Below are 26444 nucleotides of genomic sequence, written 5' to 3' on the forward strand. Positions count from 1 at the left end.
TCATCCTAATTTTGGTTAGTGAAAAATCCTCAGGCCAAGCATGGTGGCTCACGCCTGTAATCTCAGCACTTTGGGATGCTGAGGCAGGTGGATCACTTGAGCCCATTGAGTTGCAGATCCACCTGAGCAACATGGTGAAATCCTGTCTCTACAAAAAAAAAAAAATTAGCTGGGTGTGGTAGTGTGCACCTATAGTCCCAACCACTTGGGAGGCGGAGGTGGGAGAATCACTTGAGTGTGGGAAGTCAAGGCTGCACTGACCCACAATCATGCCACTGCACTCCAGCCTGAGGGCAATAGAGTAAGATCCTGTCTCAACAAAAGAAAAGAAAAACCCTCCAAATGCCTGGCGTACTCTTGACCAATAATCTTAGTTTCAGATACTTATTGAAGCATCCTATATTTACAAAGTGTTTTCAGGATATTTCATGTAAAATATTTTATAAAAGCTGGACATAGTTGTGCATGCCTGTAGTCCTAGCTACTTGGGAGGCTGAGGCAGGAAGATGGCTTGAGCCCAGGAGTTTGAGGCTGCACTGAGCTATGATTGCACCACTGCAACTCCAGCCTGGGCAACAGGGTAAGACCTCATCTCTATTTTAAAAAGAAAAATAAAAAAATAAATAAATACAAAGTATTTTATACATTTTGGGGGTTTCTTGTATGTTTGCGGTTTTTTTTTTTTAATTTTTGTTTTGGCTAAACATAACTAATAGTGATTATTAGTCTTTCTTTGGGATTATGTAGGGAGAAATTCAGTATAAATATTCCAAAATAAAAACCATTACCTGATTAAACTTAATATTTGAATAGTGGTTCAATTAATTAAAAAATACATGTTAATTTGTTTTGTTTTTGTTGTGACATGGAGTCTTGCTCTGTCATCAAGGCTGGAGTGCAGTTGCGTGATCTTAGCTCACTGCCACCTCTGCCTCCCGGGTTCCAACGGTTCTCCTGCCTCTGCCTCCTGAGTAGCTGGGATTACAGGCGCCCACCGCCATGCCCAGCTAATTTTTGTATTTTCTTAGTAGAGACAGTTTTACCATGTTTGCCAGACTGGTCTCGAACTCCTGACCTCAGGCGATCCACCTGCCTCAGCCTCTCAAAATGCTGGAATTACAGGCGTGAGCCACTGCAGCCGGCATGTTTTCATTTTAAGGTTGACATTTGGCAGTTTACCACAAATGAAAAATTGGTAAAAGTATTTACCAAGTCCTCCATCATTTACCAGTCTCTCAGAATGCAATCAGCTTCAAGTTACAGAATACCTGATAACAGTAGCTAAAACAAGAAAAACATTTATCTCACATCATATAAACTCTGAAAATGAGTGTAATTCTTAGTCTGGCCAAAAGGCCAACAATGTCTCAAGGATCTAGGCCCCCTTTTTATTTTTTTTTTTCTGAGACACAGTCTTGCTGTCGCCCAGGGTGGAGTGCAGTGACATGATCTCAGCTCACTGCAACCTCCACCTCCCAGGCTCAAGTGATTCTCAAACCTCAGACTCCCTAGCAGCTGGGACTACTAGGTGGCATATGCCACTGCACCAGGCTGATTTTTGTGTTTTTAAGTAGAGATGGGGTTTCACTATGATGGTCACACTGGTCTCAAACTCTTGGCCTCAAGTGATCTACCCGCCTGGGCCTCCCAAAGTGCTGGGATTACAGGTATGAGCCACCGTGCAAGGCCAAGGATCCAGACCCTTTCTTTGCTCTTTGCTATTCTCAGTGAACCAACTTTTAGTCATGATTACAAGTTGACTATCATTGCTTTGAACATCACACTCTACAGTGTACCAAGCAGGAAGAAAAGGAATGGAGGGGAAAAAAAAAAAAAAAAAAAAAAAAAAAAGAGCCTTCTTTCCAGAGATTAACTCACATACACACTGTCTTAACCAGGAAAGACAATCTTTCCAGAATTCTCCAACAGACTTTCTCTTCCGGTTTACTGGCCAGAGCTAGGTCATATGGCTACCCACAGACTAATGACTGGAAAAGAAAAATGGAGTTGAAGTGACTGGTTTAATCATAACTTATCCCCTGGGACTGAGGTGAGACCTACTGAGAGGGCCTTCCTTAACAAGAAGTGAGGGTATATGTTGGGTAGGCAACCAGGAGTTTCTGTGGCATTCTCTATACTACCACTGCCTACTTGTGCACCATTTTCACTTTATACTCAAGCCATACTTAGCTTCTTGAGATTCCCAAATACATTTCACACTTACAATTCTGATTACACTACTCTTTATGCCTAGAATCCCACACCTTTCCTCCTTGTTCTTCATGGCTGTTAATTATGTAGAAAATCTTTCCAATACTTTGGCCTCTCAATTGAAGAATTTCTTGGGTTTTTTTTGTTGTTGTTGTTGTTGGTTTGTTGAGACAGAATCTCGCTCTGTCACCCAGGTTGGAGTGCAGTGGCACAATCCCAGCTCACTGCAACCTCCGCCTCCCAAGTTCAAGGGATTTTCGTGCCTTAGCCTCCTGAGTAGCCGGGATTACAGGCACATGCCACCTCACCTGGCTAATTTTTGTATTTTTAGTAGAGACGGGGTTTCACCATTGGCCAGGCTGGTCTCGAATTCTTTACCTCAAGTGATCTGCCCGCCTCAGCTTCCCGAAGTGTTGGGATTATAGGCGTGAGCCACTGCGCCGGGCCAATTTCCTCTATTCTAATAATGTAACCCTCCACCCAATTCAACCTCTTATTTCATGGTCACATCCAAGATATACCATTACTTGCATCTCATCCACAATGTCAATTTCCTGTAGCTTCAACTAAAGGGCAGTTTAAGTTGCCTTGCTTATGAAGCAATTCCCAGTGTCTAAATTAAATTCATACATGGTATCTCCAGGAATGAATTCTCCAACCCTACTATTTGGTTCAGTGAACCAAAGGATAAAAGTAAAAACTTCAATTCCCAGCACTCACAACTGCTAGAGTTCTTTCTGTTTCCATCACTATCTTAATCTCCTTAATCTGATGGACAAGAATTCCAGAGATGCTATTTATCACTACTATTTTTCCCATCTTTCCTTTCCCTGTATTTTCTATTACCTGCAGTCTCTGAATTAGTATAGAAAAATGAGAGAGAATGCTAAATCACTCTTTTGGCTACCTGAAAAAGCAGTACCCCTAGAGCAGAAAGATAACAGTGCACATTTCTGGCATGGTACAGATTATGGATCTTTGAGTCAGAAGCCAGTGGAAGGACCAAAGCAGCTTCTTCTCTCTTCTTTAGCAATTCTGATTCATAAGGTAAAGGCTGGGCATGCTGAGGCAGTTTTTCTAATTCAGCCATCTCCATCTTAACCAATAGAAACTGTGTCCGGATTCTGGAAGTTAGTTTTTGATTTTTTGCGTTTGTTTGTTTGTTTGTTTTTGAGATGGAGTCTCGCTCTGTTGCCCAAGCTGGAGTGCAGTGGCGTGATCTCAGCTGACTGCCACCTCCCCCTCCCGGGTTCAAGCAATTCTCCTGCCTCAGCCTCCTGAGTAGCTGGGATTACAGGCATGTGCCACCACGCCCGGCTAATTTTTGTATTTTTAGTAGAGACAGGGCTTCACCATGTTGTTCAGGCTGGTCTCGAACTCCTGACCTTGTGTTCCGCCCGCCTCAGCCTCCCAAAGTGCCGGGATTACAGGCATTAGCCACCACACCCGGCCATTTTTGGGTTTTTTTGGTCTTAAGAAGTTCTTCTTCGCTACTTAAGTGGGGGCTAGTAGCCAGATACCATTTTTAAAACACAATTGTTTAGCTGTTTCTTAAGCTAAAAACGTCAGTAAAAATAGTTTTAGATATTTTGCAAAAAGCCATTTTAGAATATTCTAAAAAGCATTCTGTTTCTTCCTGTATGAAAAAAGTAAATAAATTAGATGGGGGGGAAATGTATTTTAAACTCCTTCACACATATGCAAAGAAGGAGCCATGGGAAATGAGGAACAAAAATAAAAATACCCTTGGATAAAATCCACATGTACAGAAGATGATTCAAGAGGTTATAAATAACTCATATGAGGTAAAGCAAACATGTAATATTTATATATCATTCTCTGAAGAAAGAGCATATTTTATTAATCTTCAAGGTTCCTCAGCATATTAATAATAAAAACTTGATATATATTATCAACAAGTCTGACTGTTGTGCCCAAAGAAAATCCAGATTATTTTAAGGGGAGTTTGCTTCTTTTTCATCTGATTCATCATCCATAACCTAAAACCAAAAAACAAAGACAATTTAAGAATTAAGGAAATGATTAGATTTTGCTATTTTCCTGATTTTAATATTACTTCTTTACCTGATATACTCTGTAACGATGCATGACAAGCCAGTAAGAATAAATCTATTCAACAGCCCCAAAGAACAAGGTTTCAATCATAACCTGGTATCCTAAAAACATAAAAGCAAATTAAATATTTGGAAATTAATTAAAGCATTGATCACTTCTCCTTGTCTCAAAGAGGCTACCCACAGCAGAGTCTCAGCTGGGCAGAAAAGACTATAAATAATTAACTGGAACCAGGCACGGTGGCTCACACCTGTAATCCCAGCACTTTGGGAAGCCAAGGCAGGTGGATCACGAGGTCAGGAGATGGAGACCATCCTGGCTAACACGGTGAAACCCCGTCTCTACTAAAAATACAAAAAATTAGCCAGGCATGGTAGCAGGCGCCTGTAGTCCAAGCTACTAAGGAGGCTGAGGCAGAAGAATGGCATGAACCGGGGAGGTGGAGATTGCAATGAGCCGAGATCATGCCACTGCACTCCAGCCTGGTGACAGAGTGAGACTCTGTCTCAAAAAAAAAAAAAAAAAATTAACTGGTATTCTCTAGCCATAAGACTAATGTAATTGACTTTTTCTTTTTTTCAAAACCATCTTATTTACTTAAATATATTCTGTGAAACTATACCAAACTGTTATTATAAAAACATTTATTTTTATTAAAATGAATCCCCAAGGAAAGTAAAAAACAAAACAAAACAAAAAACTCCACCATATTAGGAACTAATTATTTTAGTCTTACTCAGATAAAACGTCATTTTAAACCTCAGGAAAATGTTACAACAGCTATTATCTTTCCATGAGTTAATGTATTACTAAGATAACAAACTAACTCCATTGGAGAAGGAAAAAGTTACATAAACCTAAGAATGCTTTTTCCTCCTTGCCACACCTACTACAATTAGATGCCAATTCAAGTTTCTAATCTGAAGGCCAATTCATTATCCCACCCTGGACAAATGAATAAAAATATTTCTCAGTCAATCCACCAAAGTATCAACTAATGTAATTTTTTAAGGCATACAGATGATAATGGAACAAAATAAGGTTTAAAAAAAAAAAAAAATCTAGGCCAGGCACGGTGGCTCACGCCTGTAATCCCAGCACTCTGGGAGGCTGAAGCGGGCGGATCACCTGAGGTCAAGAGTTCAAGACCAGCTGGTCAACATGGTGAAACCCCCGTTTCTACTAAAAATACGAAAATTAGCCAGGCGTGGTGGTGCGTGCCTGTAATCCCAGCTACCAGGGAGGCTAAGGCAGGAGAATCATTTGAACTCGGGAAGTGGAGGCTGCGGTGAGCCAAGATCACACCATTGTACTCCAGCCTGGGCAACAAGAATGAAACTACATCTCAAAAAAAAAAAAAAAAAAAAAATCTAGATTCTGGCTCTGATCTGAGACAATCAATAGAAAAAGAATTCTTTCATAGGATATCTTTTCGGTTGAGTAAAAATTGGTATTTATTTCCAAGAAATTAACATTTTACATCCAATTTCAACAATACCCAATCCAAAAAATTTTGTCAACCAACTCATATTTTAGGCAGAATTATTCCTTAATTTGGAATAATATTCCCAAATACTTAATACAAAACATGTATAGGACATTTGTAAGGCACACAGCTAGTTGTTGCAGAGGAATACAAAGACTTGGATATGATTTCAAGTCTCTTAGGGAGCTTCCACGTAAACATAAAGCTAAAACAAATACAGAAAGCCACATAAATATAAAGCCAAAACAGAAGCTTTGGACCTGTCAAAAAGAACTTAATTCCAAGTGGGGGACTGATAAAAACTTCAAAGAGGAGATGGCATGTACTGGACCAAAACGATGGTGTGGAAGCTAAAGCAACTCCATTTTGGATGCTAATCTGCCACATTGACTAACCTCAGTTCTAGGAATGCCTCTGAGATTTCTATTTAATTCTGCCTTTAGGTAAAAATAACCTTGATGTTATCCTAAACAACACATACTTAGCATAAATCTTGCCTTTAAGCAAATTATAGGCTATTAGGCAAATAGCATTCTTGCCTTTTCCAGAAGGGCTGACTTCAATTGTCCTACACATATCTTCTGAAGCATGTGTACCCATTTCTCCTAGGCTATATAAGCCCTGAGTCTAGGGGGTAACAATGCAGGGATCCATCATCTTGCAGCTGCCTGATAAATGGCTTCTGTTCCTCAGTCCCTATTAAATGTTTCTTTCTGACCAACTGGATTTGTCAGCCTCTTTCTTCAGCCTCTCATCAGCTCCCTAAGACTTTGGGGATAGGTCTATATAGACCTGCTCACTGCGGAACAGATGAATTTTAATACTACCCAAGGATAAGTGATTCCCAATGGAGCCCTTAAGGGCACAGAATTACCTGAGGTGGTCAGGCGTGGTGGCTCATGCCTGTAATCCTAGCACTCTGGGAGGCTGAGGCGGGCAAACTGCCTGAGTTCAGGAGTTCAAAACCAGCCTGGGCAACATGGTGAAATCCTGTCTCTACTAAAATACAAAATACAAAAAATGGTAGCATGTGCCTGTAATCCCAGCTACTCATGAGGCTGAAGGATGGGAACTGCTTCAACCTGGGAGGTGGAGGCTGCAGTGAGCCAAGACAGCATACTCCAGCCTGGGCAACAGAACAAGATTCTGTCTCAAAAAAAAAAAAAAGGCCGGGCGCGGTGGCTCAAGCCTGTAATCCCAGCACTTTGGGAGGCCGAGACGGGTGGATCGCGAGGTCAGGAGATCGAGACCATCCTGGCTAACACGGCGAAACCCCGTCTCTACTAAAAAATACAAAAAACTAGCCGGGCGAGTTGGCGGGTGCCTGTAGTCCCAGCTACTTGGGAGGCTGAGGCAGGAGAATGGCGTAAACCCGGGAGGCGGAGCTTGCAGTGAGCTGAGATCCGGCCACTGCACTCCAGCCTGGGCGACAGAGCGAGACTCCGTCTCAAAAAAAAAAAAAAAAAAAAAAAGAATGAATTTGAAATTCTGTGGGTCGGAAATTTCTAATTTCCACACATCCCTTCACTCCTTGATAATCTCTCTCCATAAGGCCATGCTTTTTGGTTGAGAATTACTGCAGTATTAGAGTCATTATTACTGATGACAAGGTGCTGTGTTATACTTCTTAAGTTGGCAAAAAAAAAAATGTTGATATTGTGTTATACATAAAGCTTTAGAATTCTATTCAGTATAATGACAAACTATGATTTCTAATGGGCTTCTTGCTTGCATATTTAAGAATACGTAGATTAGGACAGTTGTGTTAATCCTTAATCCCAGCATTTTGGGAGGATCACCTGAGGCCAGGAACTCAAGACCAGCTTGGGCAACATAGCAAAACTTTCCTGTCTCTACCAAAAAAAAACTGGTAAATATGATGTGGTAGAGTTCTTCCACTAAAGATTTCTAAAACTCATCTATAAAACACTGTGTTACATGTTAAACCTTTTTCGTAATTCTTGTGCAATCAGGGCAACAATATGCCCTCTGAGTCTCTTGTGGCCTTGTGTGCAAAACGGGAATGACTTAATGCACTGTGTTATTAGAAAATGAAATGAGCAAAACGCCTGGCACATAGTAAGTTCTCATAACACTAAAGTTACTTCTTTTTCTTTTTTTGAGATGCAGTTTTGCTCTTGTTGCCCAGGCTGGAGTGCAATGGCGTGATCTCAACTCACCACAACCTCTGCCTCCAGGGTTCAAGAAATTTTCCTGCCTCAGCCTCCCAAGTAGTTGGGATTACAGGCATGCACCACCATGCCCAGCTTGTTTTGTATTTTTAGTAGAGAAAGGGTTTTCTCCATGTTGGTCAGGCTGGTCTGGAACTCCCGACCTCAGGTGATCTACCCACCTCAGCCACCCAAAGTGCTGGGATTACAGGTGTGAGCCACTGTGCCCGGCCTAAAGTTACTTCTAAAATAAGAGACTTCAAGTCTGATAACAATTGCAACATAAAAATCTAGCCCTTGAAGAAAAAGCTAGGTCATGAACTTCTTTTCAAATACTTGCCTTAACATCTATTTCCAGCGTTTGTATCTACAAAGAAAAAGAAAAAAATGAAAAAAAATCTAGACTTGTCATATAATATTGGCATACCTGTTCTACGCCTTCTACCTCTGGAATATAAAACTGCAGCATGTTCTGAATTCCATTTTTCAGAGTAATGATTGAACTAGGACAGCTAGTACAAGAACCCTGGAGTTTCAGCTGTACGATGCCATCTTCAAAGCCTTTGTAGATTACATCCCCTCCATCTTCCTGCACAGTTGGCCTGTGAGGTCAAAGAATATTTATGACATATTCTTTTTTTTTTTTTTTTTTTTTTTTTTTTTGAGACGGAGTCTCGCTCTGTCGCCCGGGCTGGAGTGCAGTGGCCGGATCTCAGCTCACTGCAAGCTCCGCCTCCCAGGTTTACGCCATTCTCCTGCCTCAGCCTCCCGAGTAGCTGGGACTACAGACGCCCGCCACCTCGCCCGGCTAGTTTTTTTTGTATTTTTTAGTAGAGACGGGGTTTCACCGTGTTAGCCAGGATGGTCTCGATCTCCTGACCTCGTGATCCGCCCGTCTCGGCCTCCCAAAGTGCTGGGATTACAGGCTTGAGCCACCGCGCCCGGCCGACATATTCTTTAAAATGCAAGTTTTCATTGAAAAAATTTAATACAGCTCGGAGCTTACACTTTATATTAGTAAAATTCACAAAGTTGAAGCTACTTTTATAATAGAGAATAATAACTGTGGCTAAGTTTTATTTATAATTAATTTTTTTTAAATCTCAGGTAAAATACCAAAATTCACTCATACAAATATTTCCTCCACTTACCACATTTGATCTTGCTTACTAATATCTTTTTAAGGCTGGGCATGGTGGCTCACACCTATAATCGCAGCAATTTGAGAGGCCAAGGTAGGAGGACTGCTTGAACCCAGGAGTTGGAAGCTGCAGTGAGCTATTATCAAACCACTGCACCCCAGCCTGGGTGACACAGCGAGACCCCATCTCTAAAGAAAACTTGTTTAAATAAAACGATATTTTAAAGCACTTAAGATTTCAAATTTCCTAATAATTATTGTGATTACCTAAAACATACTCAGTCACTTGTTTTGAGTGAAGGAAAAGGGAGACTGTCACATGCTGGCTTAATTTTCAGGTAAACTTTTCATTGAAATACAACATTAACACAGAAAAATGCTTAAATCCTGTATGTACAGTTCACTAAGGTTTCACAAAGTGAACACACATTTATAACCACCCAAACCAAGAAACAACATCACACCTCCAGAAGTCCCCTTTGGGCTTCCTTCCAATCACTCCCCACAACCAAAATGCAGCCATTATCCTAATTCGTATCACCACTGATGAGTTTTGCCAGTCTCTGAACTTTATAATTTACAAATATAAATTCTATTTATAAATCACGTAGAACTACCCTTTTGTATCTGGCTTTCCTGTGCTCTTTGTGAGATTCATCTATGTTGCTGAGTATAGTACTAGGTCATTTACTCTGTTGCATAGTATTCCATTAAGCACATATACCAGAATTTATTTATCCATTCTACTGTTGATAGACATTTAGGTTAACACTAGGTTTTGGCTTTTACAAATAGTATAGTTATAAAGATTCTTAGAAATGTCTTTTGGTATGCATATATATTACTACTGGGAATATACCTGAAAGTGAAATTGCTGAATGAAGAGTATGAATATGTTGAGATTTAATAAATACTGCCATATAGTTTTCCAGTTATATAAACTTACATTTCCACCAGCAGTGTATGAGAGTTTCTGTTGCTCCACATCCTCACCAACAATTGGTGGTGTCAGTCTTTTTTTTTTTTTTTTTTTTTTTTTGAGACGGAGTCTCGCTCTGTCGCCCGGGCTGGAGTGCAGTGGCCGGATCTCAGCTCACTGCAAGCTCCGCCTCCCGGGTTTATGCCATTCTCCTGCCTCAGCCTCCCGAGTAGCTGGGACTACAGGTGCCCGCTACCTCGCCCGGCTAGTTTTTTGTATTTTTTAGTAGAGACGGGGTTTCACCGTGTTAGCCAGGATGGTCTCGATCTCCTGACCTCGTGATCCGCCCGTCTCAGCCTCCCAAAGTGCTGGGATTACAGGCTTGAGCCACCGCGCCCGGCCGGTGGTGTCAGTCTTAATAGTTTTAACTATTCTACTGGATTTGTACTAATATTTAATTGTGGTTTGAATATTCATAATAACTAATGAGGTTAAGCACTTTTTCATGTTTAGTGGCTACTTATTTTTTTTCTTTTTTTTTTTTCGGAGACCGAGTCTCACTGTGTTGCCCAGGCTGCAGTGCAGTAGCACGATCTCAGCTCACTGCAACCTCTGCCTTCCAGGTACAGGTGATTCTCCTGCATCAGCTTCCCAGATAGCTGGGATTACAGGCATGCACCAATACCCCCGGCTAATTTTTTTTGTATTTTTAGTAGAGATGGGGTTTCACCATGTTGGCCATCTTGAACTCCTGACATCAGGTGATCCGCTCACCTAGGCCTCCCAAAGTGCTGGGATTATGGGTGTGAGCCACCATGCCCAGTCGCTATTCAATTATCTTTTGCAAAGTACTTGCTGCAGTCTCTGATTGTTTTTCTTACCAATTTGTACAAGTTATTTATATATTCTGTCATATAAACACTGTAAATATCTTCTAATCTGTACCTTGCCTTTTGACTGCAAATGGCACTTTTTAACCGTCTCGCTTTGTCACATAGGCTGGAATACAGTGGCATGATCACAGCCCACTCAATGCTACCTAAAACTCCTAGACTCAAGGGAGCCCCCCTGCCTCAGCCTCTTAAGTAGCTGGAATTACAGGCATAAGCCACTGTGCCCAGCCAATGGCATCTTCTGATGAAGAGAGAGTCACAATTTTACTGCAGTCCAATTTATATGTATTTTCCTTGACTTTTATCTGATTTTTTTTTTTTTTTTTTGAGATGGAGTTTCGCTCTTGTTGCCCAGGCTGGAGTGCAATGGCGTGATCTCAGCTCACCACAACCTCTGCCTCCTGGGTTCAAGGGATTCTCCTGCCTCAGCCTCCCGAGTAGCTGGGATTACAGGCGCCCACTACCATGCCCGGCTAATTTTTTATGTTTTTAGTAGAGACAAGATTTCTCCATGTTAGTCAGGGTGGTCTCAAACTCCCAACCTCAGGAATCCACTCGCCTCGGCCTCTCAAAGTGCTGGTATTACAGGTGTAAGCCACTGCGCCCAGTCTTTATCTGATTTCTTGTGTCCCGTTGGGGAAAAAAAAATTGCCTACCCAAAGGTCATACAAATACTCTATTTCTTTACTTTTCTCTTCTCTTTTCTTTTCTTTTCCCCTCCCTCCCTCCTTCCTTACTTCCTTTCTTCCTCCCTCTCTTTCTCTTTCTCTCTCTCTTTCTTTTGTTGTAGAGATGGGGGTCTCACTATGTTGCCCAGGCTGGTCTCAAATTCCTGGGCTCAAGCAATCCACCACCTCGGCCTCCCAAAATGCTAGGATTATAGGCATGAGCCACCATGACTGGCCCCTGTATTTCTTCTAAGCAGTATATAGTTGGTTTTGTTTTTTCACATCCAATTTGACAATCTTATTTTTGTACATCAAACCACTGTCATTTAAATGCCAACACTTTTGAGTTTATATTACCATTTGCTGTTTCCTATTTTACATCATTTTGGATTGATGAAGTATTTTTTATTCTATTTCTCCACTCTGTAAGTTTGATTCCTTTTTTTTTTTTTTTTTTTTTTTTTTGGTGAGACAGGGTCTTGTTCTGTCTCCTTGACCAGAGTGCAATGGTGTGATCACAGTCCACTGCAGCCTCAACCTCCCCAGCTCAAGCAATCTTCCCGCCTCACAAACAGCTGAGACTACAGGTGCACACCACCATACCCAGCTAATTTTTTAATTTTTTGTATAGACCAGGTCTCACAATGTTGCCAGGGTTGTCTCTAACTTCTGAGCTCAAGCAATCCTCCTACCTCAGCCTTCCAAAGTGCTGGGATTATAGGCGTGAGCACCATGCCCATGCCCACCATCTTATGCTTCTTTCCTATATCTTCTATTCTCTTCTCTCCCTGTGCTTCAGGCTGAATACTTTCTACTGACTTAAATTCCAGTATACTAATCTTCTCTTCAACTATGTCCAATCTAATGTTAACCTAATCTAATGAGTACTTAAGTTCAGTCATTATAATTTTAGTTCCAGGGTTACTAATTCTTTTTTTTTTTTTTTTTTTAAATGGGGTCTCACTCTGTCACCCAGGCTGGAGTGCAGTGGCATGATCTCTGCTCACTGCAAGCTCCACCTCCCAGGTTCACACCATTCTCCTGCCTCAGCCTCCTGAGTAGCTGGGACTACAGGCACCCGCCACCACGCCTGGCTAATTTTTTGTATTTTTAGTGGAGACGGGGTTTCACTGCATTAGCCAGGATGGTCTCGATCTCCTGACCTCGTGATCCACCCACCTCGGCCTTCCAAAGTGCTGGGATTACAGGCGTGAGCCACTGCGCCCGACCACTAATTCTTTTTTTTTTATAGATTCCAGTTCTCTAATGAAATTCTTCATCTTGCTATTTTTTAATCATAGTTTTTTAAACACCATGATAACTCCAATATCTAGGTTACCTATGAATCTGTTTACTTTCCCTTGGTTTAGTTTCTAGATATGCCTAGCAATATCTAACTGAATTATGAACACTGTGTATGAAACACTGAAGTGACCTCGGATTATATTTCATCAGAAAGGATTCGCCTGGTTGGGTGCTGTGGCTCACTCCTATAATCCCAGCACTTTGGGAGGCTGAGGCAGATGGATCACCTGAGCGCAGGAGTTTGAGACCAGCCTGGGGAACACAGGGAAACCCCATCTCTACAAAAAATACAAAAATTAGCTGGGCATGGTGGCACATACCTGTAGTTCCAGCTACTCAGATGGCCAAGGTGGGAGGATCACTAGAGACTGGGAAGCTGAGGATGCAAGGAGCCATGAGCATGCCACTGCACTCCAGCCTGGGCAGGAAAGTGAGACCCTATCTTAAAAAAAAAAAATAATAATAATAATAAAAGGATTCATCTTACGTTTTGTCAATAGCTCATCTACTCTGGAATTAAACTGACTTAATACTGGCCTACAGTGTTGTAAGCTTACTATACCTCTGATATGCCTTCATTTCAAGAGTATAGTTCTCTGGGGAGCCTAATCACCAAGAGCTTAGAATTTTTTTTTTTTTGAGACGGAGTCTTGCTCTGTCACCCAGGCTGGAGTGCAGTGGCCGGATCTCAGCTCACTGCAAGCTCCACCTCCCGGGTTCTCGCCATTCTCCCGCCTCAGCCTCCTGAGTAGCTGGGACTAGAGGCGCCCGCCACCTCGCCCGGCTAATTTTTTGTATTTTTTTAGTAGAGACGGGGTTTCACCATGTTAGCCAGGATGGTCTCGATCTCCTGACCTCGTGATCCGCCCGTCTCGGCCTCCTAAAGTGCTGGGATTACAGGCTTGAGCCACCGCGCCCGGCCTAGAATTTTTTTTTTTTTTTTTTTTTTTGAGACTGTCTCGCTCTGTTGCCCAGGCTGGAGTACAATGGTGCAATCTTGACTCACTGCAACCTCTGCCTTTGTTTGCAGTTCAAGTGATTCTCCTGCCTCAGCTACCAGAGTAGCTGGGATTTTTCATAGAGATGGAGTTTCACCATGTTGGCCAGGCTGGTCTCAAACTTCTTACCTCAAGTGATCCACCCACCTCAGCCTCCCAAAATGCTCAGATTACAGGCACGAGACACCGCACCCAGCCAGGCTTGGATGTTTCTCAAGACCCAACCTCCTTGACAGAGTCTAAACTCCAATTTTTGTCCCCCACCCCAGCACTATAAGACTGTCAAAAGTCGGCCGGGCGCGGTGGCTCAAGCCTGTAATCCCAGCACTTTGGGAGGCCGAGACGGGTGGATCACGAGGTCAGGAGATCGAGACCATCCTGGCTAACACGGTGAAACCCTGTCTCTACTAAAAAATACAAAAAACTAGCCGGGCGAGGTGGTGGGCGCCTGTAGTCCCAGCTACTCGGGAGGCTGAGGCAGGAGAATGGCATGAACCCAAGAAGAGGAGCTTGCAGTGAGCTGAGATCCAGCCACTGCACTCCAGCCTGGGTGACAGAGCAAGACTCCATCTCAAAAAAAAAAAAAAAAAAAACAAAAAAAAAAAACTAAGACTGTCAAAAGTCTGCTCTGCCTTGCAGCTATTTTTTTTTTTTTTTAAACACTTCTTTAGCCTCTTTTACATAGCTACCATAAGTAATTGCCTTATGGGGGAAAATCTAAGTGTTAGGATTACTTTTCTTTCTTTTTTAAGTAATTATTACTGTGTTTTGTTGGTTTTTTTTTTTTTTTTTTTGAGACAGAGTCTTACTGTATTGCACCCAGGCTGGAGTGCAGTGACACAATCTCGGCTCACTGCAACCTCCACCTCCCGGGTTCAAGTGATTCTCGTGCCTCAGCCTCGCAAGTAGCTGAGATCATAGGAGTGTGCCACCACACCTGGCTCATTTTTGTATTTTTAGTAGAGACACGGTTTTGCCATGTCAGCCAGGCTGGTCTTGGACTCCTGACCCCAGGTGATCCACCTGCCTCAGCCTCCCAGAGTGCTGGGATTACAGGCGTGAGCCACCCTGCCCGGCCAATTAATTATTCTTTTTTTTTTTTTTTTTTTTTGGTGGAGTCTCACTCTGTCACCCAGGCTGGTGTGCAGTAGCATGATCTCGGCTCACTGCAAGCTCAGCCTCCCAGGTTCACGCCCTTTTCCTGCCTCAGCCTCCTGAGTAGCTGGGACTACAGGCAACTGCCACCACGCCCAGCTAATTTCTTGTATTTTTAGTAGAGATAGGGTTTCACCATGTTAGCCAGGATGGTCTCAATCACCTGATCTCATGATCCACCCGTCTTGGCCTCCCAAAGTGCTGGGATTACAGGCGTGAACCATCGCGCCCAGCCTCCAATTAATTATTCTTAATTCAGAAAAATTATAGATATTTACATGTACAACATGATGTTTTGAAATATGTAGGCCACGTGCGGTGGCCCATGCCTGTAATCCCGGCGCTTTGGGATGCCGAGGAGGGTAGATCACCTGTCAGGAGGTCGTGACCATCCTGGACAACATGGCAAAACCCTGTCTCTACTAAAACTACAAAAATTAGCTGGGTGTGGTGGTACATACCTGTAATCCCAGCTACTCAGGAGGCTGAGGCAGGAGAATCACTTGTACCCGGGAGACAGAGGTTGCAGTGAGCCGAGATCATGCAGCACTCCAGCCTGGGTGACAGAGCAAGACTCGGTCTCAAAAAAAAAATCTGCATACACCATGGAATGACTAAATCAAGCTAATTAACATATACATTACCTCACATACCTGTTTTTTTGTGTCAAGAACTTAATAACTACTATCTTAGCAATTTTTTTTTTTTTTTTTTTTTTAGAAGGAGTTTTGCTCGTCACCCAGGCTGGAGTGCAATGGCGCAATCTTGGCTGACTGCAACCTCCGCCTCCTGGGTTCAAGCAATTCTCCTACCTCAGTCTCCCTAGTAGCTGGGATTACAGATGCCCACCACAACGCCTGGCTAATTTTTGTATTTTTGGAAGAGATGGGATTTCACCATGTTGGCCAGGCTGGTCTTGAACTCCTGACCTTGTGATCCAACTGCCCCGGCCTTCCAAAGTACTGGGATTACAGGCGTGAGCCACCGCGCCAAGCCACAATTTTCAAGAATACATTGTTACTAACTATAGGCTTACTTGGCTGGGCGCTCTGGCTCACATCTGTAATCCCAGCACTTTGGGAGGTTGAGGTGGGTGGATCACAAGGTTAGGAGCTCAAGACCAGCCTGGCCAACACGGTGAAATCCCATCTCTTCCAAAAATACAAAAATTAGCTGGGCGTGGTGGCACGTGCCTGTAATCTCAGCTACTCAGGAGGCTGAATGTGAAGAACTGCTTGAACCTGGGAGGGCGAGGCTGTAGTGAACTGAGATTGCACTCCAGCCTGGGCGACAGAGCAAGACTCTGTCTTAAAATAAAAAAAACTATCTCAAGAACAGAAAACCAAACACCACATGTTCTCACTCATAGGTGGGAACTGAACAATGAGAACTCTTGGACACAGGAAGGGGAACATCACACACCGGGATCTGTTGTAGGGTTGGGGGAGGGGGAAGGGATAGCATTAGGAGATATACCTAATGTAAATGACGAGTTGATGGGTGCAGCACACCAACATGGCACATGTATACATATGTAACAAACCTGCATGTTGTGCACATGTACCCTAGAACTTAAAGTATAAAAAAAAAAAAAAAAAAAAAAAACTACAGGCTTACTTTTCTTAACTTCCCTACTCTCTAGGATTTTGGTCCTTGAAATCAAGATTTCACTGGTAACCCAGAATTTTAATTTTTGTCTTCCCATCTAAACAAATTTTCTGAAAGCCCAATGGTTTCTCCGATTCTTAGCAGCTGCCCTCTGCCCAGCTTCTTCTACCCTAGCTATGTAGCAAGGTACAGCAAATGCCTGAAGGGAAAACTCAGTGAGCTTCCCTTCTCTCCAGGATCTTGGCACCTCAAATCTTGCTTGCTTTGGCAGCTATCTAATGCTTTCAAACAAATTCTTTTTACTGTACTTTATCCAGCTTTTCTGGGAGTTCTCAGCATGACTATTGGTCTGTTACAAGCAAAAGTAGAAGCCTGCTGTTCTCCACTCATTTAAATTTATTCTGTATGGGCAATACACTGAAAATAGGTACTCATTCTCTCTTCACAACCTTTCCAAACATTCAGTCTTTTTTTAATTCTTTTTAAGAAATTTGGTATTATAACAATATCGAATCTAAATTGAGACTGTGAAGAACACATTTCTTCATTGAATGTTTAAATACATTGGATGTTTTAAAATTTGGAGCAAATGTAGTGAAGATACAGGCTTTAAATTCGATTGTCATGGTTACCTGCTGTGGTTTACATTAACTTGCACTTATTTTGAAAATCTACTATAATCTCATGGCCAATTAAAACTGTATTGCTATAATGAAAAATGCCTCCAAAGCACTTGAATTCGGGTAGAGAGAGGAGCACATACCGTATTCTAGTATCTAACAATTCCTTAATCATTGCCACAACTTCATCATCTTCTTCAGATCCTAGAAATAATTACATATAAAAACATCAAGAGTAGAAATTTTATAGCCATGCAAGTACAAGTATTAAAACAGAATGATTTTAACTAAATGGTTCATTAAAAACATAAAACTATAGAACATGTAACTTGGTACGGAGATATATTTTGGGAAATTGAAGAGAAAATCATTCATTTGATTCTCTGAAGAAAAATTAGGGAATACTGATCAACTCAACATTTGGTGATAAAGATGAGTACACTAAAACATCTTGATATACTAATGTTTGAAATTTTAAGCCAGTAAATACGCAGATGTTCTCTGTTCTCAAGGACTGAAAGTATCAGAGAAAAGAAACTGAATTTTGATGGAAACTTTGAGACAAAAAGGCACACCTACTTTGCAAGTTAAGTTACATCTTCAGTTTCTCAACTTACTGGTTTTCAAAATGCCAACCATACTAAATATAGATGTAAGCCTTCTGGTAATTTCTGCAATTTTTTTTTTTTCTTCTTGAGACAGCGTTTCACTCTGTTGCCCTGTCAGGAGTGCAGTGGTGTGATCACAGCTCACTGCAGCCTCAACCTCCTGGGCTCAAGCAGTCCTGCCTCAGTCTCCCAAGTAGTCTGGGACCACAGGTGTGAGCCACCACACCCACACAATTTTTTTTATTTTCTGTAGAGATGGGGTCTCGCCATGTTGCTGATATGGTTTGGCTGTGTCCCCAGTCAAATCTCATCTTGAACTGTAGTTCCCATAATCCCTATGTGTTGTGGGAGGGAGCTGGTAGGAGGTAATTGAATCATGGGGATGGTTACCCTCATGCTGTTCTCGTGATAGTGAGTGAGTTCTCACGAGATCTGATGGTTTTATAAGGAATTTTTCTCCCTTTTGCTTGGCACTTCTCTTTGTTGCCACCACATGAAGACTCACATGTTTGCTTCCCCTTCCACCATGATTGTAACTTTCCTAAGGCCTCCCCAGCTATGCTGAACTGTGAGTCAATTAAACCTCTTTCCTTTATAAATTACCCAGTCTCAGGTATGTCTTTATCAGCAGTGTGAGAACAGACTAATCCAGTTACCCAAGATGATCTTCAACCCCTGGGCTCAAATGATCCTACTGCCTCGGTCCCCCAAAGTACTGAGATTCCAGGCATGAGCCATGCCTGGCCTCTGAAATGTTCTACACATCTTCTGAGCAAAAAGTTAGCCTTTGAGAAAACCAAAAATGTAGAGATTTCATATCACATTATAACAAACACTAGATTCTAGCAACCCCTAAAATTAAATTATATTGAGTTTTTTAAGAAAAGAAATAAAACATGGCTTATGCCTGTAATCCCAGCACTTTGGGAGGCTGAGGTAGGCACATCACTTGAGGTCAGGAGTTCCAGACCAGCCTGGCCAATATGGCAAAACCCTGTCTTTACTAAAAATACAAAAATCAGCCAGGTGTGGTGGTGGGTGCTTGTCATCCCAGCTACTCGGGAGGCTGACACGAGAATCACTTGAACCCAGATGGCAGAGATTGCAGTGAGCTAAGATTGCACCACTGTCTTCTAGCCTGGCTGACAGAGCAAGACTCTATCTCAAACAAAAAAAAAAAAAAAGAAAAGAAAAATTTAAAAGGAAAAGAAAACACACAAAAGGTGGTTCCCGCCTATAATCCCAGCACTTTGGGAGGCTGAGGCAGGCAGACCACCTGAGGTCAGGAGTTCGAGACCAGACTGGCCAACATAGTGAAACCCTGTTTCTACTAAAAATACGAAAAGTAGCTGGATGTGGTGGCACACGCCTATAATCCCAGCAACTTGGGAGGCTGAGGCAGGAGAATTGCTTGAACCCAGGAGGTGGAAGTTGCAGTGAGCTGAGATTGCACCACTGCACTCCAGCCTGGGCAACAGAGTGAGACTCCACCTCAAATAAATAAATAAATAAATAAATAAATAAATAAATAAATAAAAATAAATTTGTTGGGGGAAAAAAGCACAAAAGCTAAAACTGTCTTAGATCAGTTTTACTAATCTAGGTTTACTAGATTTACTAAATCTAAATTTACTAAATTTAGGTTTACTAAATTCCACTTCCCCACCATCCCTTCCATCCCTTCCGTAGACAATCACTATCATGAGTTAGGTTTATATCTTCCCAGCATGTGTCTACATTTACATGTATAAATTAACACAAATGAGATCATACTATACATACTATTATATATCTTGCTCTTTTCTATGTAATATATCTTGAAGGGCATTCCCCATTGGCATATACAAATATGCCTCAATATTTAAAATAGGTACACAGTAACTTTTATATAGATTTGTCTTGGCCGGGCACGGTGGCTCAAGCCTGTAATCCCAGCACTTTGGGAGGCCGAGGCGGGCGGATCACGAGGTCAGGAGATCGAGACCATCCTGGCTAACACGGTGAAACCCCGTCTCTACTAAAAAATACAAAAAACTAGCCGGGCGAGGTGGCGGTTGCCTGTAGTCCCAGCTACTCGGGAGGCTGAGGCAGGAGAATGGTGTAAACCCGGGAGGCAGAGCTTGCAGTGAGCTGAGATCCGGCCACTGCACTCCAGCCCGGGCCACAGAGCGAGACTCCGTCTCAAAAAAAAAAAAAAAAAAAAAAAGATTTGTCTTTGGCCACAGTCTTCATTATTTCAGTTGTTTACATAGTTTGCTGCTATTTCTAACAATCCTGCAACATACTTGCTTATATAAATATATATCAAAAGGCCGCGCTCAGTGGCTTACACCTGTAATCCCAGCACTTTGGGAGGCCAAGGTGGGCAGATCACTTGAGGTCTAGAGTTCAAGACCAGCCTGGCCAACATGGTGAAATCTCGTCTCTACTAAATATACAAAAATTAGCCGGGAGTGGTTGCGGGTGCCTATAATCCCAGCTACTCCAGAGGCTGAGGCAGGAGAGTCACTTGAACCCGGGAGTCGGAGGTTGCAATGAGCTGAGTTCACGCCACTGCACTCCAGCCTGGGTGAAAGAGTGAAACTCTGTCTCAAAAAAAAAAAAAAAATACATACATATACATATATACATATATATATATATATATTTATATACACACACACACACATAGATACATCAATGTACTTTTGCAATTATATTTATGAGATAAACTTCTACTGGTGGGATATTTGGGTAAACAGGCTTGTGCTTTTTTTTTTTTTGCTTTTTTTTTTTTTTGACAGAGTTTTACTCTTTTTGCCCAGGCTGCAGTGCAATGGCAAAACCTCAGCTCAATGCAACTTCGGCCTCACAGGTTCAAGCAATTCTCCTGCCTCAGCCTCCTAAGTAGTTAGGATTACAGGTACCTGCTACCACACCTGGCTAAGTTTTTGTATTTTTTAGGGGGTTACGCAATGTTGGAAGGCTGGTCTCAAACTCCTGACCTCAGGTGATCCACCCGCCTTGGCCTCCCAAAGTGCTGGGATTACAGGCGTGGGCCACCGCGCCTGGCCTAGCTTGTGCATTTTTAATGTTAGTAGATATAGTCAAATTACTCTAAAAAAGTTATAAGGTCTACATATGGATCCATAAAGAACACATGTAACTGTTTCATGTAGTACTAAAAATTTTCACAAATGGTACATTTATAAATGTACATACATTTGAATTTTCCTTTTTCACTTAATATTTCCTTTTTTATGTTTCTATGTTGGTATCTCCCAGTCTAGTTCATTCCTTTTAACTGCTGGTATAGTTAAAAAATATTTCAGTGAACATGTTTCTACATGTTGCCTTGTGCGTATCTCTAAGACTCTTAAGATATATATCTAAAAATATACCTGTATCACCTAAAGATAATTACACAAATGTTTCTGCATGTCATAGTCTACTTAGTGTTGCTATAAAGGAATACCTGAGACTGTGTAATTTATAAAGAAAAAAATGTTTATTTGGTTGATTCTGATGTCTAGAAAAGCTGAAGACTTGGCATCTGGTGAGGGCCTCAAGCTGCTTCCCCTTATAGAAGAAGAAGGGGAGCTGGCCCATGCAGAGATCACATGGTGAGACAGGAAGAAGATGGTCTTAGTGGGACTCTTCTTAGCACTCAGCTCTCAAAAGAAGTAATAGAGTAAGAACTCACTCCCCTCCCCTCCTACCCCCGGCTTTTCCAGAGGGCATTCATCTACTATTGAGGGATCCATCTCCATGAGCCACTCACCTCCCATTAGACTCCACCTCCAACACTGGGGATCAAATTTTGGCATGAGATTTGGAGGGGACAAACATAGAAACTATAGCAGTGTATATATGTGTGTATGCACATATAAATGTTTTTGTAGTCAATGCTTATTAACATTGATGAACTACTAGAACTAATGAGTGCTAACCTTGACAGATACAAGATCAATATACAAAAATCAACAATATTCCTATATCCAACACCCGAAATTAGAAAACATTATTTTAAAACATACAGGGCTGAGTGAGGTGGTTCCTGCCCATAATCCCAGCACTTCGGCAGGCCAAGGCAGGCGGATCACCTGAGGTCAGGAGCACGAGAGCAGCCTGGCCAACATGGCGAAACCCATCTCTACTAAAAATACAAAAATCAGTCGGGCGTGGTGGTGGGCGCCTATAATCCCAGCTGCTCAGGAGGCTGAGGCAGGAGAATCGCTTGAACCTGGGAGGCGGAGGTTGCAGTGAGCCGAGATCACACGATCATTCTCCAGCCTAGGCAACAAAGCAAGACCCTGTCTCAAAAAAAAACCAAAAAGCAGATACAGGCAGCATGGTAGTGGTTAAAAGCATTAACGCTGGAGCCAGATTGCCCAAAGTTCATATCTATCTCTGCCACTTACTACCTGTGTGACCTTGAGCAAATTATTCAACCATTCAATGCCTCAGTTTTCTCATGTGTTAAATGTGGTAACAGTTCCTATCACATAAGGTTATTTTAAGAATCAAGTGAGTTTATACTTGTAAAGTGCTTAGAATTGTGCCTGAAATATCGTAATCAGTATATCTAAGTGCTTACTAAACAAAATAACGTTTATGACAACAAAACCTATATGGTACCTAGAACTAACATGAGCTCATACCAAGAAAAGAACATAAGTCTCAAGTAAATGGGAAAATTTGGGGATGAAAAAACATCAATGTTGAAGAAATGTTAATTCTCCCAAATTTAATCTATAAATTTAATGAAACTTCAACCAAGCTCTTGACATGGTTTTTCAGAGACTTTACAAGATGATCAATAAATTTACAAGGAAAAATAAAGTGACCAGACCACCAGAAAGTTTTTTTTAATTGAGGAACTCTTTTTTCCAGATATTATCATATACTATGCTAACTGTTACAGAGATACTGTAATTAAAACTCTGTATGTTATTAAAACAGGAAGAGGGGTAAAAAGACCACAGGTACAAAAAACATCTTAGAAAAAGACCCATGTATAATATTATAAATTCATGAGGAAAGACTGGGATACTTGATTAGCTATGTAGAAAAAGATGAAATTATATTTTAAACTATACAGAAAAACAAATCCCACAGTGATTAAATATGTAAGTATAAAAAATAAAACTTTAAAAAACAAAAATACACATATGACAATATCTTTGTGATACTGGAGAAAGGAAAAACTTCATCGACAACAAATACAACAGTATCAGCAAATACTTATGGAGCTTTATGTATAGTCACTCTTCCAAGTGCTTTACACTAAATAACTTACTAAAACAAGGTACAAAAGGCACAAACCACAAAGGAAAAAGATGAACAAATGTAACCACATTAAAATGAAAATTTTCTGTATGACAAAAGACATCGTAAACAAAATGAAAAGTTAAGTCACAGTTAGGGAGATATCATTTGCTAAGAAAATACCTAACAAAGAATTAATATTCAGAATATTTATATATATACAGAGAGAATGAGACTTTTTTTTTTTTTTTTTAAGAGATGTGGCCTAGTTCTATCAAACAAGATGGAGTGTACTGAAGTGAACATGGCTCACTGCAGTCTCAGCCTCCTGGGCTCAAGCGATCTTCCCACCTCAGCTTGTCAAGTAGGAGGGACTACATGCACGCATCACCATGCCCAGCTAATTTTTGGGTTTTTTTGTAAAGACAGGGTTTCACCACATTGCCCAGGCTAGTCTCAAGTTTCTGAGCTCACAATCTGCTGCCTTCACTTCCCCAAGTGCTGAGATCACAGGTGTGGAGCATAGTGTCCAGCCCAGAATATTTTTTAAAAACCTGCTTAAATAAATATAAAAAATACATATGGGCCAGGTGGCGGTGGTTCATGCTTATAATCTCAGTACTTTGAGATGCTGAAGCAGGAGGATCACTTGAGGCCAGGAATTTGAGACCAGCCTGGGCAACATAATAAGATCTCATCTCCACAAAAAAAAAAAATTTTGGGGGGGGGGATGGAGTCTTGCTCTGTCACCAGGCTGGAGTGCAGTGGCGTGATCTCAGCTCACTGGAACCTCTGCCTCCCGAGTTCAAGCGATTCTCCTGCCTCAGCCTCCCAAGTAGTTGGGACTACAGGCATGTGCCACCATGCCCAGCAGATTTTTGTATTTTTAGCAGAGATGGGGTTTTACCATGTTGGCTAGGATAGTCTCAATCTCTTAACCTCGTGATCTGCCCACCTTGGCCTCCCGAAGTGCTGGGATTATAGGCGTGAGCCACTGTGCCAGGCCTCTACAAAAAATTTTATTTATTGATTTATTTTTTTTTAATTTTTTTTTTTTTTTGAGATGGAGTCTCACCCTGTCGCCCAGGCTGGAGTGCAGTGGCATGATCTCGGCTCAGTGTAACCTCCACCTCCCAGATTCAAGCAATTCTCCTGCCCCAGCCTCCTGAGTAGCTGGGATTACAGGCACAGGCACCATGCCTGGCTAATTTTTGTATTCTTAGTAGAGATGGGGTTTCACCATGTTGGTCAAGCTTGCCTCGAACTCCTGACCTCATGATCCACCCACCTCGGCCTCCCAAAGTGCTGGGATTACAGGCGTGAGCCACCATACCTGGCCAAAAAATTTTAAAAATAAAAACATTAAACAGGCATGGTGGCAGGAGCCTATAATCCCAGCTACTTGGAAGATGGAGGCAGGAAGATTGCTTAAGCCTGGAAAGCTGAGGATGTAGTGAGCCATGATCATGCCACTGCACTCCACCTTGGGTGACACAGCAGGTCACTGTCTCCAAAAATAAAAAGACACGTGACTCAATTTTGTTTTTAAGTAGAAAAGATAAAAATAGAAAATTTACTGACAAGAAAAGTAAATGGCCAATAAACATATGAAACTCGTCACACTCAGTATTAATCAAGGAAATGCAATTATAACAAGATACTGGCTAGGCGCAGTGGCTCATGCCCGTAATCCCAGCACTTTGGGAGGCTGAGGAAAATGGATCACGAGGTCAGGAGTTCGAGACCAGCCTGGCCAACATGGTGAAACCCCGTCTCTGCTAAAAATAGAAAAATTAGTTGCGCATGGTGGCAGGTACCTATAATCCCAGCTATTCGGGAGGCTGAGGCAGGAGAATCGCTTGAACCCGGGAGGTGGAGGTTGTGGTAAGCCGAGATCGCACCACTGCAGCACTCCAGCCTGGACAAGAAGTGTGAAACTCTGTCTCAAAAAAAAAAAAAAAAAGAAAACAACAACAACAGAAAACAAGATACCATTGTATACCCAACATACAGGTTAAAAAAGAAAAAGAAAAAGAAAAAGAGACACTAAATGATGACAAAGATCAAAGATGTAAGAACATTGAAATTCTTACAATATACTGCTAATGTGCACTTAATTAGATCAACTTATGATATAGCAATTCCACTTTTAGGAACATAGCCTAAAGAAGCTCTCAGCCAGGCACGGTGGTTCATGCCTGTAATCCCAGTACTTTGGAAGGTCAAGGCGGGTGGATCCACCCAAGGTCAGGAGTTTGGGGTCAGCCTGGCCAATGTGGCAAAACCCCGTTTCTACTAAAAATACAAAAATTAGCTGGGCATGAAGGTGCATGCCTGTAATCCCAGCCACTCAGGAGGCTAAGGCAGGAGAATTGCTTGAACCTGGGAAGCGGAGGCTACAATGAGCTGAGATCACGCCACTGCACTCCAGTGTGGATGACAGAGCAAGACTCTGTCTCAAAAATAAATAAAAATAAGGCCGGGCTCAGTGGCTCATGCCTGTAATCCCAGCACTTTGGGAGGCCGAGGCAGGCGAATTACGAGGTCCAGAGTTCGAGACCAGCCTGGCCAACATGATGAAACTCCATCTCTACTAAAAATACAAAAATTAGCCAGGCATGGTGGTGGGCGCCTGTAATCCCAGCTACTTGGGAGGCTGAGGCAGGAGAATCGCTTGAACTCGGGAGGCAGAGGTTGCAGTGAGCTGAGATCATGCCACTGCACTCCAGCCTGGGCAACAGAGCAAGACTCCATCTCCAAAAATAAATAAAAATAAACAAACAAACAAATAAAGAAGCTCTCACATATTCACAAACAGACTTGCATAAGGATGCCCACTACAGCAATGTTTTCAATAAAAAATTAGTACAAAACTTTACTTGAACATAACAAATTAACTATACCTTATTCCTATAATGAAATACTATCCAGCACGTAAAATGAGTAAACTAGAACTATATTTTTTGAAATGGATATATTTCAAAAATATCATACTTAGTAAAAAAGGCAATTAGAAAGTATAACACAAGATATTTAAGGTTGGGCACAGTGGTTCACGCCTGTAATCCCAGCATTTTGAAAGGTCGAGTCTGGCAGAACACCTGAGGTCAGGAGTTCAAGACCAGTCTGACAAACATGATGAAACCATCTCTACTAAAAATACAAAAATTAGCTGGATGTGGTGGTGCACACCTGTAATCCCAGCTACTTGGGAGGCTGAGGCATGAGAAACACTTGAACCTGGGAGGTGGAGGTTGCAGTGAGCAGAGATCGCGTCACTGCACTCCAACCTGGGTGACAGAGTGAGAGTCTGTCTCTTTAAAAAAAAACAAACAAAC

The 26444-nt window shown here is 41.9% G+C and overlaps 1 protein-coding gene across 7 annotated transcripts in view; it reads right to left on the bottom strand.

Annotated features, from left to right (window-relative positions):
* Window positions 1-4035: 4035 nt before the first annotated feature.
* NFU1 (NFU1 iron-sulfur cluster scaffold) overlaps window positions 4036-26444 on the bottom strand; it is a 47804-nt gene continuing 25395 nt past the window's right edge. For 4 of the 7 annotated variants that reach the window (XM_030921063.1, XM_030921068.1, XM_030921069.1 and 1 more), the window contains 3 exons: window positions 17395-17455; window positions 8372-8546; window positions 4036-4211 (listed from right to left, as the gene is read on the bottom strand). In XM_030921063.1, coding sequence (XP_030776923.1) covers window positions 4167-4211; window positions 8372-8546; window positions 17395-17455 — 281 coding nt within the window. In that variant the 3' untranslated portion in view covers window positions 4036-4166. The remainder of the gene's footprint in view (window positions 4212-8371; window positions 8547-17394; window positions 17456-26444) is intronic. The other 3 variants (XM_030921066.1, XM_030921064.1, XM_030921067.1) reach the window with 2 other exon arrangements.

The sequence above is a fragment of the Rhinopithecus roxellana genome, chromosome 17 (assembly GCF_007565055.1).
Source record: "Rhinopithecus roxellana isolate Shanxi Qingling chromosome 17, ASM756505v1, whole genome shotgun sequence".
Taxonomy (NCBI): Eukaryota; Metazoa; Chordata; class Mammalia; order Primates; family Cercopithecidae; genus Rhinopithecus; species Rhinopithecus roxellana.